General features: G+C 39.6%; 1 protein-coding gene across 2 annotated transcripts in view; it reads left to right on the top strand.

The window, feature by feature from the left end:
- Positions 1–14,119, top strand: part of LOC136883521 (sortilin-related receptor) — a 698,235-nt gene extending 684,116 nt beyond the window's left edge. For both annotated transcript variants that reach the window (XM_067155885.2, XM_067155884.2), the window contains exon 32: positions 13,258–14,119. In XM_067155885.2, the coding sequence (XP_067011986.2) occupies positions 13,258–13,319 (62 nt within the window). In that variant the 3' untranslated portion in view covers positions 13,320–14,119. The remainder of the gene's footprint in view (positions 1–13,257) is intronic.
- Positions 14,120–14,362: the final 243 nt, after the last annotated feature.

Here is a 14,362-nt window from a genome sequence, read left to right as displayed (position 1 = left end):
AGCTCAACTTGTAGGATTCCAGCAAGATATAGCAGCTATCTTAGATTCTGGAGGTCAAATGGACAGTATCGCGATTGACCTGTCTAAAGCATTTGATAGGGTGGATCATGGGAGACTACTGGCAAAAATGAGTGCAATTGGACTGGACAAAAGAGTGACCGAAAGGGTTGCTATATTTCTAGAGAATAGATCTCAGAGAATTAGAGTAGGTGAAGCTTTATCTGACCCTGTAATAGTTGAGAGGGGAATTCCTCAAGGCAGTATTATCGGACCTTTATGTTTTCTTATATATATATAAATGATATGAGTAAAGGAGTGGAATCAGAGGTAAGGATTTTTGTGGATGATGTTATTCTCTATAGAGTGATAAATAAGTTACAAGATTGTGAGCAACTGCAGCGTGACCTCAAAAATGTTGTGAGATGGACAGCAGGCAATGGTATGTTGATAAACAGGGTTAAAAGTCAGGTTGTGAGTTTCACAAATAGGAAAAGTCCTCTCAGTATTAATACTGCGTTGATGGGGTGAAAGTTCCTTTTTGGGATCATTGTAAGTACCTAGGTGTTAATATAAGGAAAAATCTTCATTGGGGTAATCACATAAATGGGATTGTAAATAAAGGGTACAGATCTCTGCATTCAGTCTGCAAGCCTCTGTGAATTTACTAAACATCACCAAAATCCTCAATTTGCAACTAGTGTTGTGGCCTCATTTAGTTCTATACCTCGTATCTTTAAATCATTAGAAACCGAGTCTAACCATCGTCGTCTTGGTCTACCTATACTTCTCTTACCCTCCACAACAGAGTTCATTATTCTCTTAGGTAACCTATCCTCCTCCATTTGCCTCACATGACCCCACCACCAAAGCCGGTTTATGCGTACAGCTTCATCCATCGAGTTCTTCCTAAATTAGCCTTTATCTCCTCATTCCAAGTCCCCTCCTGCCATTTTTTCTCACCTGTTTGTACCAGCAATCATTCTTGCTACTTTCATGTCTGTTGCTTCTAAGTTATGAAAGAGATATCCTGAGTCCACCCAGCTTTCACTCCCGTAAAGCAAAGTTGATCTGAAAACAGACCGATGTAAAAATAGTTTTGTCTGGGAGCTGACTTCCTTCTTACAGAATACTGTTGATCGCAACTGCCAGCTCACTGCATTAGCTTTACTACACCTTGATTCAATCTCACTATATTACCATTCTGGGAGAACACACAACCTAAATACTTGAAATTATCGACCTGTTCTAGCTTTGTATCACCAATCTGACATTCAATTCTGTTGAATTTCTTACGTACTGACATCAATTTAGTCTTCGAAAGGCTAATTTTCATACCATACTCATTGCACCTTTTTTCAAGTTCCAAGATATTAGACTGCAGGCTTTCGGCACAATCTGCCATTAAGACCAAGTCGTCAGCATAGGCCAGACTGCTTACTACATTTCCCCCTAACTGAATCCCTCCCTGCAATTTTGTACCTTTCAGCAGATGATCCATGTAAACTACGAACAGCAAAGGTGAAACCATGATTCAAACACCCTTGAGAAAAGGATGGAGTTAGGTTAGGACGAGCACTGGACTGCAATGAAACAGGTGCAGGTATGCTCATCTGCAAAACATTCTCACAAATTTGAGAAAGCACCGGAGCATTGACCACTTGTTTAGGGGTTAACCTAAAGGAACACTTAATACAAGTGGCATTTGGACAGGAGGATATTTATGCACTATCACATGAGGTTGTGTAGCAACAGTAGGCTGACACTGAGACTCGGTAGAGTTAGCTGGTGCCGTAGGAAAATTAGAAAACATACCAACATGTGCAGAAGACCCATTACAGGCACCAAGCACTTGAAGAAAGAGCAGAAGGAGATCCCCGGGGAACATTATCCACACTAGATCCCAGAACGACATTACCACTAGCGACCACAGTAAAAGTTTGAGAAGCTGAAGATTCAGAAATAGGAGTAACCCTTTCACTTTCACACGGCGCAGAAGGGGAAGACACTTGAACCTCAGAACTTTAATTTGAATTAGGCGACTCATTCCCTTCAAGCAAGCCTACGATTTTATCAAATATCTTAGAAAATTGTGTCAATAAAGATTCACACTCATGCCGCTCATCTGCTGGCAAATTGAGAGACAAAAAATTGCAAATTCGATCCATATAATGCTTTAGTTGGGCCTTCACACAAACTAATTGACCACGTGAGGGTTCGGAAGAACAGAAGGACACAAGAATGGCATTAAATTCTGACAATTTATCGCTAACCACTGCTAAAGCTGTGCACAATTCGTCTATCATTAATGCAGGAATACTTACCGGTAAATTAAGACTGTTTCAACAGGCTCGTGTCATTTCCTGCCGAATTTAATTTACGAACTTGAAGTTGGTAAATTAGTTCCTTTCTCAAATGAAAAAGATTAGGGATAACACAAGACATGTTGACAGCAAGAAACTGCAATTCGAGATAATTCTTTAGATTATTTTAGGTTAGCTAAGATAATCACCATTAATCTCCCTTTTGTCAGCAAACAAAGGCTCTGCTACCATTATGTAACCGGTACAGATTACACGGCATCAAAATAGTAAAAATAATAATAAACATAATAAAGAAAATGTAAACTTAATGGGATTCGACAAAGTTAAATAAAACTCACATACGATAAAGACTGCATAAACAACATCCAGATATAAATACGAGGTTAACCAACGTGACAACTAAAAGAAAGGAGATGGGAACCCTATAAGGTCTGTGAATGGTAGTTTGTTGCAAGGAAAATGAGATTAACAGTGATCCCTTTCTGAACACTCCAATTTCATGATTTTTAAGCTACAAACAAATTACAATGTATGTGCTAATGTTACAATGGTTCTTCTACAAACAGTATTTACAATTATTGAATTATACACAATGACAGGGTATTTAAATTTTTTAAGAATAAAACAACATTAAAACCTGAAAATAAGGAAGGGTCCTGTTTGAATCATTTACAAATGACAGAAAGCAGCAAAATAACAAAATTTAACGCAGAAGCCAGTTTGGTTGCAGCCTTTCCTAAAACCCTTCAGTAAAAGGTGCATAGTTTCAAATTAGCGTACGTTAAATTGCTACAGAGTTACTGGAGGCATCCCCAAGGGTGAAAAGAAAAAAAAATGTTACAAACTACTTCAAAGATGTGAGAACTAAGTAAAATTTGCATTAGATTAGAAACTTCAAATCAAGAAAAGGGGATTACCTCCCAAAACAAAGGGGGTATGATTAGCCGCGAGGGCTAAGTCATTTGAAGTTAAAAATTGGCAAATGGAAGGTGCCCCGGCCAAACTCCGGGGCACAAAAATTTAAATTAAAAATTTACATTTAAAAGTTAAAATCCAAAACATGAACCAAACAGTGCTCACCTCGGAGGGCCGGTAGTCCCATCACAGGACAGACGGAGGAGACCTCTGCTTCCTTCGCTTTTCACAAAACAAAAACGACGGAAACAAGCTTGGCCCTGGCGAAGTCGGCAGAAGCCGGAAGTGGGACAATCAAAGATAACCAATTAGCGCTCGGGAATTACACTCGAAGCTCTTATATTCACCAATAAGAAACTCTGTTATTCTAGCCAATAGGGGCTCCGAAATTTTGATGAGGAGAGATCTTTACAACTTCCAGAGAAACAGAAAATGAGAACTCCACCTTTTCAATACAAAATAATGAACTAATTAAGTTACAACATTTACTTGGGACTAGTTTCTCCGATATGCATAATCTTCAGCCACTAAACCTTTGTATTCAAGTAAGAATCTTGAGAGACTTGAGTTTGATTATACGTCGTAAGATTCACATAAATTATGAACAGATGTACCCTGGTTGAAGTATTAATAGATCTCTTCTGTAAACATTAAAATCTTTCTTGAGAACCAACTGTGAATAGTCTCCTGTTTTAATGTTGTTTCTGTGAAAACTGTATAAGAATTGTGGACAGTTTCCTTTAGACTGATTTCATGCAGAACACAGCAAGAACTAAGAAATTTCAAATAGTAAATATATTTAGAGTTCATCCTCATAAGGTTTCGCTTTTAAGATTTAAGCTCAGAAAAATTAAAGCAACTTAAAACCTCCGGTGGGCAAGAAATGAATTAAAAGAATAAATACAACCCTACCTTATTCATTGCATAAGAAGCTAGTCTCAAACTTTTTTTTTAAAGAGGGGCATTAACCATTAAAAGTTTAAAGTCACCTTTTGTTCTTAAATACTTCAGCACATGCTTCCTCTCTTCTTCGATGGAGCAACGAAACACAATGGATAACAAAACCTCCTTAGCAACGAACAAAAAAGAAAAACGGTGGTTACCCCGAAACTCTCAAGGGAATTAAAAGAAAATAAACTCAAATTTGGCCCTCGATTAACCAATTATACCCCTCAAGGGTCAAATCAATACCATAGAAACGGTATCTCGCAACTGGACTTCCCACCATTAAAACTTTTTCACCAAAAACTAATCATCACCAAGGAAACCATCATTACAATCATTAACGTGAGGACCAATCCCGTTAGTGGACCAACAATAGTAGGTAAACATGGAGGAAAACAAAAGCTACAGGTCACCACCAAAACCAAAGAACCAACAGTAGAACTCTTCGTTAAGGCTCACCAGCGCAGAACCGCTGTTTGTTTGTCATTGGGGATGTAAGTCAGTTCAGTTAGTTCCTGGTACCAAATGTAATTCATTTCTAGTATGTCGTACCAATAACTAAACTACGCAGCACCAGGTACTAACTTTGGCGATGAAGGGGAGGGCACTGATTACGCGCGATGTTTAATTATTCTTTTTGTTGCTATGGTAATCAACAAGTTACTGTTGAAAATGAATGTCGCTGTTTGTGCAAGTTATACCTAACAGAGTCCACAATCCCTTTCTGGCAGCTGCTGATCTCCATTAAGGTACTACGTTCAACGTAGGTATAAATGTTCCTTTTTTTTCTATATCCTTCTTTGTGTGTGTATGAAATAATTTTTCAGCATTTCTTTTCCCTGGACCAGTGCTCAGAAAGAACTTCAAGGACTGGACCGTGTCACTCGGAGTTGGAGGCTACGATTGCCATCCCGTATACCCACGGTGTCCTTTGTTCAAAAGGTGTGTCTGTGGATGAACTATGGTCGCGTTCTTGTGGACAGCAATTCATTAAGGACACAATGTCAAGAGATAGATTTTGGGAGCTTCTCAGATTCCTCCGTTTCGACGAGAAATCAACCTGAGCTGAGCGCCTGCCAGCTAACAGGTTTGCTCTTGTCTGTGAAATCTGGGACAAATTTGTGGAAAATTTCTTTCACTGTTACCGCCCAAGTGAAAATATTACAGTCAATGAACAGTTACTTGCCAGCAAAAGCAGGTGCAGATTTACCCAATTTATTACAAATGTAACCGTAATCGGGATAATTACGCCTTCACATAATAATAATAATAATAATAATAATAATAATAATAATAATAATAATAAAGCAAAAATAATAAAAATAAAATAATAAATATTTGACATAAAATGTGAATAAAGAAATAGTAAAATGACGCAGTGGCGGTGATTACACATCAGAGCATGGAAACGTGATGGATAACTTTCAGTATGCAGAATTACATCATATACAAGGGAACACTTACAGGCCTAAAACTGGCAACTAAGAAAGGAGAGTGGAAGGTGCAGGAACCCTACGAGGTCCATGGGAAGGTATGACATTATAGGGGAGAAAAGATTTACGATCATCACCTCGAAATTCATCATATTAACATAATCAGAATCAATATTACAAGAAACAAGGTCATGACGTGGCAACTGATCCTTATTTCACAAATGAAGGGTGTTTAAAAGACTTTATCAAAATACAGTTCCACGACACGGAATCAAGACTTACTTAAGTGATTTAGAAAAAACTTGATTTAACATCGAAACTATACATTTTAAAATGAAAGTACCGGTAAGTGAAAGAACTGAAATTACGGCAACAGGAACCTAGGGCAAACTCGGACACGTTAAATTTAAGACTTTGAAACTGACATTAAGCAAGGAAATACCGAAATACAAAAGGAATTAAATTAAATCAAACAAAATCAGAAAATATTGAGAATAACGTGAAAATAGCACTTACCGCCGAAAGGCAGGAGTTCCCGAGGCGCAGCTGCACTCCGGGACGGTCAGATGGAAAAATGACGCCAAGCACACGCATCATTGCCCCAATGCCGGCAGAAGACCCGAAATGGGCCGATAACAATTAACCAATAAGAAACAATTTCCACTAGATTCTCGTTTGCCAATACAATTGCATTACCATATATGGTCATTTCCTGGCCTACTGGCGCGAGAGAAATTACATCACCTGTTTCAACATCGGTAACCGCGCGTGCGGTATAGGATGCTTCAAAATAAAGCACCTTACAAAATTTTACATCAGATTACAATTTTGACATACAGAATCACAAAAAAAATTAATTTTCAAATAATTTTTCAAAACTTTCTTAAAGTTAAAACGTCCCAAATGTTTTTTTCTCTTCATGCTTGCTGACATTAATTTAAATTTACATGCAAAAAAATCACTTCAGACACGTTAAATAAAAAAAAATTTAAAATTATATTTCCCATAGTTGTAGTTCTCTGTCCCACCACGGATTACAACAAACAAGCCTGAGTGGTCGACCAAGTCTCCCATAAGTATACCACCAAGGATGCATGCAGGAGGTGGCCAATCCATGTCTTTTACAATATCCTAGACCTAACAGTTATCAATGCTTGGGTCATTTACAGGCAAGTAATGGGTAGGAAGTTCATCCTCCAGCTGGCAAGTGGGATGAGCAAGGGCAATAACAAGAGGAGGCTGTGGGACCGTGTCCCAGTTGGTCTGTGTAAAAGCAACAAGTCTAGCGATGCCTGCAGCAAGTGTCTCAAAGCAGTGTGCGGAAAATAAGCATGAAAAGTAGAAGTTGTGGGTGCAAAATGTGTTTAGCATGTTTCTAATTTGCCTAAAGAATTACTGAAAATGTATGATTGTTGCAATGTGGACGACTGACTAAGAAGAGGTGTTCAATGGGTTAATTTTGTGAAAACTCCTTAGAGAAACAGAAACATGGTGCAATTGTTTGTGATTATTCATGTGTCCATCAGTAATATAAAAGGTCCATACACTAATGTCATGTCCTTATGTAAAGTTGTGGAAACCCAGTAGAAGAAAATACATGTTTTATTGTGTTCTATTTTGAACGTTTCCAAACATTTCAAAATGACCCTTACTGCTGTTCTAAGAATATCAGATTCTTCGCCGTTCTAGTGTTAATGTCTTTCAGATCTGCTATTGAGGTTCACCTTGACATCAGTCACAAGTCTACTGCCTTCTTTATCTGTAATGTCATATTCAATGACCGTCTTGCTCTTTCCATCCCAGCTGTAACGGGTAATGTTGTGACGAACTCTTTTGTTGAACAAACTGATTTTGCTACCAATCAGTTTCTTATGCAGAAGTCTAGGAGATGTTCCCCTTCTGAATTCGTTCTCCCATAGCCATGTGATCCCATCACCTTCTCATAGTCATTCCTGTCTGTCCTGAGCTGTGCGTTGAGGTCCCCGATGATGATTGCCCTCTCTTCACTGATGGTCTCTTTGAGAAACTTGTTCTTTTCATCTTGATTGCAACCCGTCGCTAATACTGCCCAACTCTTTAGACAATATCAGTCCTACTCCATTTCTCTTCTCTCTGTTGTTACCGTTCCAGTAGAGGGTATAGTTTTTCCTCAACTCTTTCTTCCCTTTACCTTTCCATTTAGTTTCACTCTGTCTTAAGATTGATATTTTCCTTCTCTCCATGATGTCCGCTAACTCTTCACATTTCCCAGTCAAACTCAGTACATTGATTGTTCCTATTCTAATGTATTGTGTGCTGTTGTCTGCTCCGAGTTCTTTGTTTCCATCCGAGGCTCGTATAAATGTTGAAAGAGATTGCATTTACTCCCCAACTGACTTGCTAGGCCTAACGTTAGAGAAGTTTTTCTCTCACGGTTTTCTCTCTTAGCCTTTAGCAGTCCCTTGCCACATCTGCAAGGCAGCAGCTTCCTGTTGAATGCCTACACAGTGGCTTCAACAAGCCCTGTAAGGGTGAACTCCTCTGCGCATAGCGATTGGTTGTCCCTTAGTTTGTCTGGTCTGGTAACGGCCGCCCAACCCTCGGCGAAATAGTCGCCGGTAGTATCGTCGACTGTCACATACGGTAGCAGGATGTACCTGACCACTGAATCTAGAACATTTTCAATTAACTCAGCCTATACTACGTTCAGAGCTATGGCTCGTGAATATCTCGTCATTTGAGTTTTAGGCTTGACCAGTGCTTGTGTGAACATCATGTCAAATGAATCGAGTGGGTTAAATGAGTTTAACAGTTAATCAACCAGTTACCACTTAATAATAATAGTAATATGTGGCAGGCATGTTTTGCAGTCTTTAAAGGCTTCTTCATTGAGCATTCTATATCAGGTTAAGTTTTTTGAAGAGATGTGTAAAATAGTGGCAACACTGTGTTGTGTTCTCTACCACTCTGAACATGTTTAAAAAGGTAGAACAAGAAATACAGGTGGCCCGTGGGAATGTTATCATGATATGAAAATGTGGTATGAGCACATTAACCCCATAAAACTCCATTAGTGTGAGGCCTCATTTCCATACATTGTCGGAGAATTATCCTTGGAAGTTAGGATTTGTCATCAATCTGTGTGATATGTTCTAAGCATCATTCTCGACATGGGAAAAACTCCATCGTGTGGGATTCCCCACCACATGGTTCGAGTACTCTGTAGCTGATGCCAGTCTTGACAGATACGGCAATTAAACGGACAATTTCTGTGGCCTCGTGTGACAGTTGACGAAATCTGGACAGGGGCGCATGAGTCTAAACTAAAATGGCAGTCACCAAGGATTACAAGCATTATGAAGTTCCACCTTTACAATACAAAAGTGATATTAACATGTACATATATTTAATAAAATAGTACATGTCTCGTTCACTTTGGAACGTCGTCAGCCATTTGTAAAAGACAAGGATAATTTCAAACATGGGTGATACAGTTAACAAATCGGTCAGTTACAAACTATCCACTTCATATTGACACAACAGTTTAATTGGAAGCTGAACGAATAGTATTTTGGTTAAGGATAGGTTTTCAATTACACCACCTTCGTCCTCCCCCCATTAGATGGAGTTAGAGAGATCAAGGCTGTTAGGAGAACAATGTATTGTATATACTTTAATATTTTTGTGTCTAAGCACAAGTGATGGTGACGAAACATGTACTACGAATGATTTTATAAAATTGCGAAAGGCAAATAAAGGTATCGATTAGGTGGTTAAACAATTCTTTGATTCTTAGAATCAGTCGGTGATAATAAATTAAAATACAAAGGCTATCATCAAAAGTTATCATGTAGATGAATTTAAAAGTGTGTACAGTGAATACTGAATCCAGATATAAAACATGCATTTCGAAAGCTTGAAGGCTAATTACACACTATAAAAGTTTTTAATTGTATGATATTGTCGTTTAATAAGCTTCTTGGAGTGCTCGGAAATATTATTTTCAAGTTCTCTTATGGTTTAAGGTTGATCCCATTACCTAAGTTGTAGGAGGAACTACATCCCTTGGAAAAGTGCACTGACCGGGTACCAGATTTTTTGCCAACGCCGGTCTTGTGCTCTCTCCAACTGAACTGTCTACTGGACAGTTCTAGTGGACGAAACGTATTATATTTTATTAGGTATATGTTATTTTGAAATGAATAAAATTAGTTTAGTAAAAGTTGAACTTTATAACGCTTATACAAGTGCAATACCGGCTTAACAGTGAAATTTGTTTCTTGGCGAGGATTACCACATTCAGAGAAAATTTAATAGGTACCCAGTAGGATGTTAGTTGTGTTGATGTTATTACTCATCCTGTACTCAAAGGCAGAACTATAAACTGGAGCACCGATTGTGTCCGGCTGTGCAACAGAAATGTCCATGCTTAATACACCTTGCATCTCGCATTACAATGCACAGAATCTGTGACTTCTGCATTGCACAGGTAGCATTGGAAAGTCTTTCCTCCATATCCTTGTGGCAGGATTAGTTGAAAGTACCTCTCCGAGGCATCAGGTTCCTTATATCCACCAGTGCTCCGAGCAGTAGGCCGCTCCTCACTGACAGCATAAAGTTCACAACTGTGCCACTGATTGCATGTAATGGAATATCTGATACCACTGTTTCATTTATAACCCTCGTATTTTAAAACTTTTAAGTATTTTACTATAGAAAATGTTAATTATCCTTGGAAGTTAGGATTTGTCATCAATCGGTGTGACAGGTTCTAAGCATCATTCTCGACATGGGGAAAACTCCATCGTGTGGGATTCCCCACCACATGGTACGAGTACTCTGTAGCTGATGCCAGTCTGACAGATTAGGCAATTAAACGGACAATTTCTGTGGCCTCGTGTGACAGTTGACGAAATCTGGACAGGGGCGCATGAGTCTGAACTAAAATGGCAGTCACCAAAGATTACAAGCATTATGAAGTTCCACCTTTACAATACAAAAGTTACATTAACATATACGTATACATGTACGTATCAGTTTCGATTACAATGCGGTGGTGAAAATTCAATATTCATTGACTTGGCACTCAACGGGCGACTTAAACGCACTGTTAAAAATTAAATAACTGGAAAGGAGGTTCAACCTATTCAATACTCAAAAGAAAGAAACGTAGCAATCACATTTGAGTATTGAATAGGTTGAACCTCCTTTCCAGTTATTTAATTTTTAACATCAATAATTTCAATACGGAACAATGAAATTTTTATCTTTAAACGCACTGTGCAGTGCGATGGCAGTAGTGCCAGACCTGGCCTAGCTCAATTGGTAGAACAACCGACAAGAAATCGGGAGGTTATGGGTTCGGATCCCACTGGTGTTCGGTTGGCCATTATTGTTCTGTACTTAACATCTCATCGACACTTACTAATTGTACGTAACATGACCTAATAGGTTGAAAGTCAGTTTCGATTAGAAAATGTTATTACTCATTGTTGTACAGAATGTTTGAGTTGTGTCAGGTCTCTGTTGTTATAAGATGTGCCCGCCTGGTCGCCAAGATCGAGCTTCCATACCCTTAGATGAAATGTAGTCTGCGTTCGTTTGATGTAGGTGTGTCTCATATCATTCTGAACGCTACTTACTGATGAAGATGCATATTCTTTGTGGGGAATTTTCTTTATACACTGAGTGGGAAAAAGTCATGGGAAGACACTGAGTTGCTTCTCCACGAGCCCTCAAAACGGCAGCAATACGGTTAAGCATCAACTCTATAAGGTGTTGGAGGGATCTGGACCCACGCATCTTGCACTAGGATTCGTGGAGCGTACACCAACATCGGCCAACCCATGGTCGTAACTTCACTGGAGTGCTTCTCCAACTACCTACATGCCACCACAGAGCGGTGACATGGCGTCTCCATCGGGGTACTCTAGGGCCAGAAAGGGATGCAGATGGTTTGAACGTGCACCTGTCAGCACTCCTTGCAGCCAGACAGTGGGGCCTAATTGCGACCATGAGAACACCGCTCATAGCAGAACTGAGCCACCTTCCGCCTAGACACAACCTTGTAGACACGAGGCTCCATAGCTTCATGGGACATCCGCCATATTCTCACGATACAACTGGAACCGGGATTCATCGGACCATACCACACGCCGCCACTGTTCCGTGGTCCAGTGCTGACGTTCGCGGGCCCGTGCACATCGTTGAGCTCTGTTGTAAGGCTTTTCAGGCATTTGCTCTTTTAACCAGCGTTTCGTCTTAGGTCTGACACCAGACTCATCAGAGTGGGGTGGTCAGACCCTACCCACTGACGCTGGGGTGTATGCAGGTGAACTTATCAGAAGCCATATATATAAGAGGCACAGTATCAGACTGTGCAAACTCCTGAAAAGCCTTACATCTGATCTGTTTTTTGACATCCACTATTGGTGGAAAAATATCTATTTCCCTCCTTGGGAACTTAGAATATCCGTTCGTTGAGCTCTGTGTCGAGGTGTCAGTAAAGGGATGCAAGTTGGTTGTCGGCTGGTGAAGCCTGTGGGGTACAGTGGCTTCCCTACAGTCCTGGTAGAAATGGATTCCTGACCCTCAACATTCACGCGGGCAGTGATCTGACTCACAGTAGCCCGGGAGTGCCCATTATGGTTCTGGGGAGGCGACGTGGTCTTCCCGTCCGGCAGTTTACGCAGGCGGCAACATTATCTCTGGATTATTGTAGATCTACCCTTGAAACCCAAATTCGCATGTAATCTCCTCAATGCTGTGACCAGTGCGCCAATTATCATCCCATGTTCAAAGTCGGTTAACTCGCAAGATGTTGACATCTATTTGCGTGTTTTTCAGCTATGCTCAGCTTGCCGCAATGCTCAGAGGTCATACACAGCCCATTTTATTATGGGACACTCCTTCCCGTGACTTGTGGCCCCTCGGTGTATCATGGGTCTTCTGTGCTTGAAACTCCATCTTTCTCGTTTCATTGTTCTATAAAATGTTGCTCCTGGATTTAGGGAAATCATTCATTCGTAAGACTGATTTGAGAAGTGCACCTAGAGTGTTTGAGATGTCTTCTAGACAACAAAATCAGTTAAGTGTGTTGGTTCATTACCCATTTTATGGAAAGGAATGAACATATTACATGCAGAGTGTAACAGAACTTGAGGAGATACAAGTTATATACTGCAACACATCTTTTCCTTACATTTCTTACAAGTGTAACCATGCCGCAGCCGTGTTATCACAAGCTTGGCCCCCCGTGCCCACTGTCTGCTCGAATTGAGGATTCCTTCGCTACACTAGGCATCAACACAAACATTATTCAGGCAAGTGGTTGCGTGTTTTAAACAGTTGACAGTGTGTTCAGTGCAACATCATTGTTAATAAAATCATTAGTTTGAGTGCACTTTGAATAAAGTCTTATAACTCTGTAATAAACTTTTAATCTTCTCCCTCTGTGAGGGATCCAGGGATTTTATTACACTGCATATAAACACAGAGGAATTTGAATGTATTGCTATTCATGTTTGAGTCTTCCTCTATGAGAGGTGACTGGGACAGTGATGAAGAGGGGCCTAGTTAAAGTTGGAAAACACTGCCTCTACTTAGCGGTAGTGCACTGTGCTGTATGACTTGATTTACTTACCTTTGAAACGCCTTGTTTTCAGATGAGGAAGACTCCCCCGTGATCAGAGGCTTCTCCGACGACGAGCCGCTGGTCATTGCTTGAAGAACGAGCTGCTATCTTAGCAGAATGTCAAATCTCTGTGATAATACAAAAGCACTGCATGTGTCCACTCATCAGCTGCTTTGGTTGGTTTCATCTGCTCCAAACTAGTTGCTTCTTGTCCACAAGATTTTATGTGGTTTTTGTTGTTTTGTTTTTAAAAATTCAGATATTTTTTAGAGTTTTAAAAATATGTTATCGTGTGGAAATATGTGGGATTTTTTTACTTTAGGTATAGGATTATTATAGCTTTAAGTACTGATGTTTTTATAGCAGCGTAAATTGACAACGCACGTGTGAGTTAAAATCGGTATTGATGTAAGTTAACGTGGGTGTGCCTAAGCCTTATGTTTGTGACCCCAGTTAATTTTGTAGTCAAGATCTATTTTTTTATGCAGTATAACGATGTTGAAATCTCGTAAGTCGTGTGCTTGAGCAACATAAAACTAACTCCTGGCATCATCAAGTAAGAATATACAGTAAATGTATCTGTGAAATACTACTACCAAAGGCAGTGTGTTTGAGCTAATGTTCACAAAAGTGGGATCTCCATTAGTATTTTTATTTGTTACTGTTCTTAGATGTAACTTGGTTCTTAGTGAGTGTGAGGTTTGTCCAGCATGCTTCTTCCTTTCTGTAAACCAACCAAAGAAAATGAAAGCCTTCCTTTCCACCTGTATCGCATCCTTTGAGTTGGCGTGTGAATCAGTTTGCTTAAATTATAGATGTAAATATGTGGATATTCTCAGACTTTATACTGTATTGTGAAAAAGATTTCAATAAAATATTATATGTACAGTTGAGATTGCATTTTCTCAGGAATTAGTCCTTCCTCAAGCAATTCTTGTAGGTAAGTTATAACTAGGTTCAGGTGAATGGAGAAAGTGGCTCCTCCCAGGAAGATTAGCTACTTTCTACAATGCTTGTTGTTGGAATGTTACATCGCGTCTACTTTTGAAACTCTTTCAAACAGATTGTTAGGAACATTATCTTTGAAAACCAAGACCCGCAATCCATTATTAGGTGCGAGAGTAAATGTCAAGCTT

The sequence above is a fragment of the Anabrus simplex genome, chromosome 11, assembly GCF_040414725.1.
Source record: "Anabrus simplex isolate iqAnaSimp1 chromosome 11, ASM4041472v1, whole genome shotgun sequence".
NCBI lineage: Eukaryota > Metazoa > Arthropoda > Insecta > Orthoptera > Tettigoniidae > Anabrus > Anabrus simplex.
The sequence above is the reverse complement of the archived record's forward strand: the minus strand, read 5'-3'. Positions and strand labels throughout refer to the sequence as shown.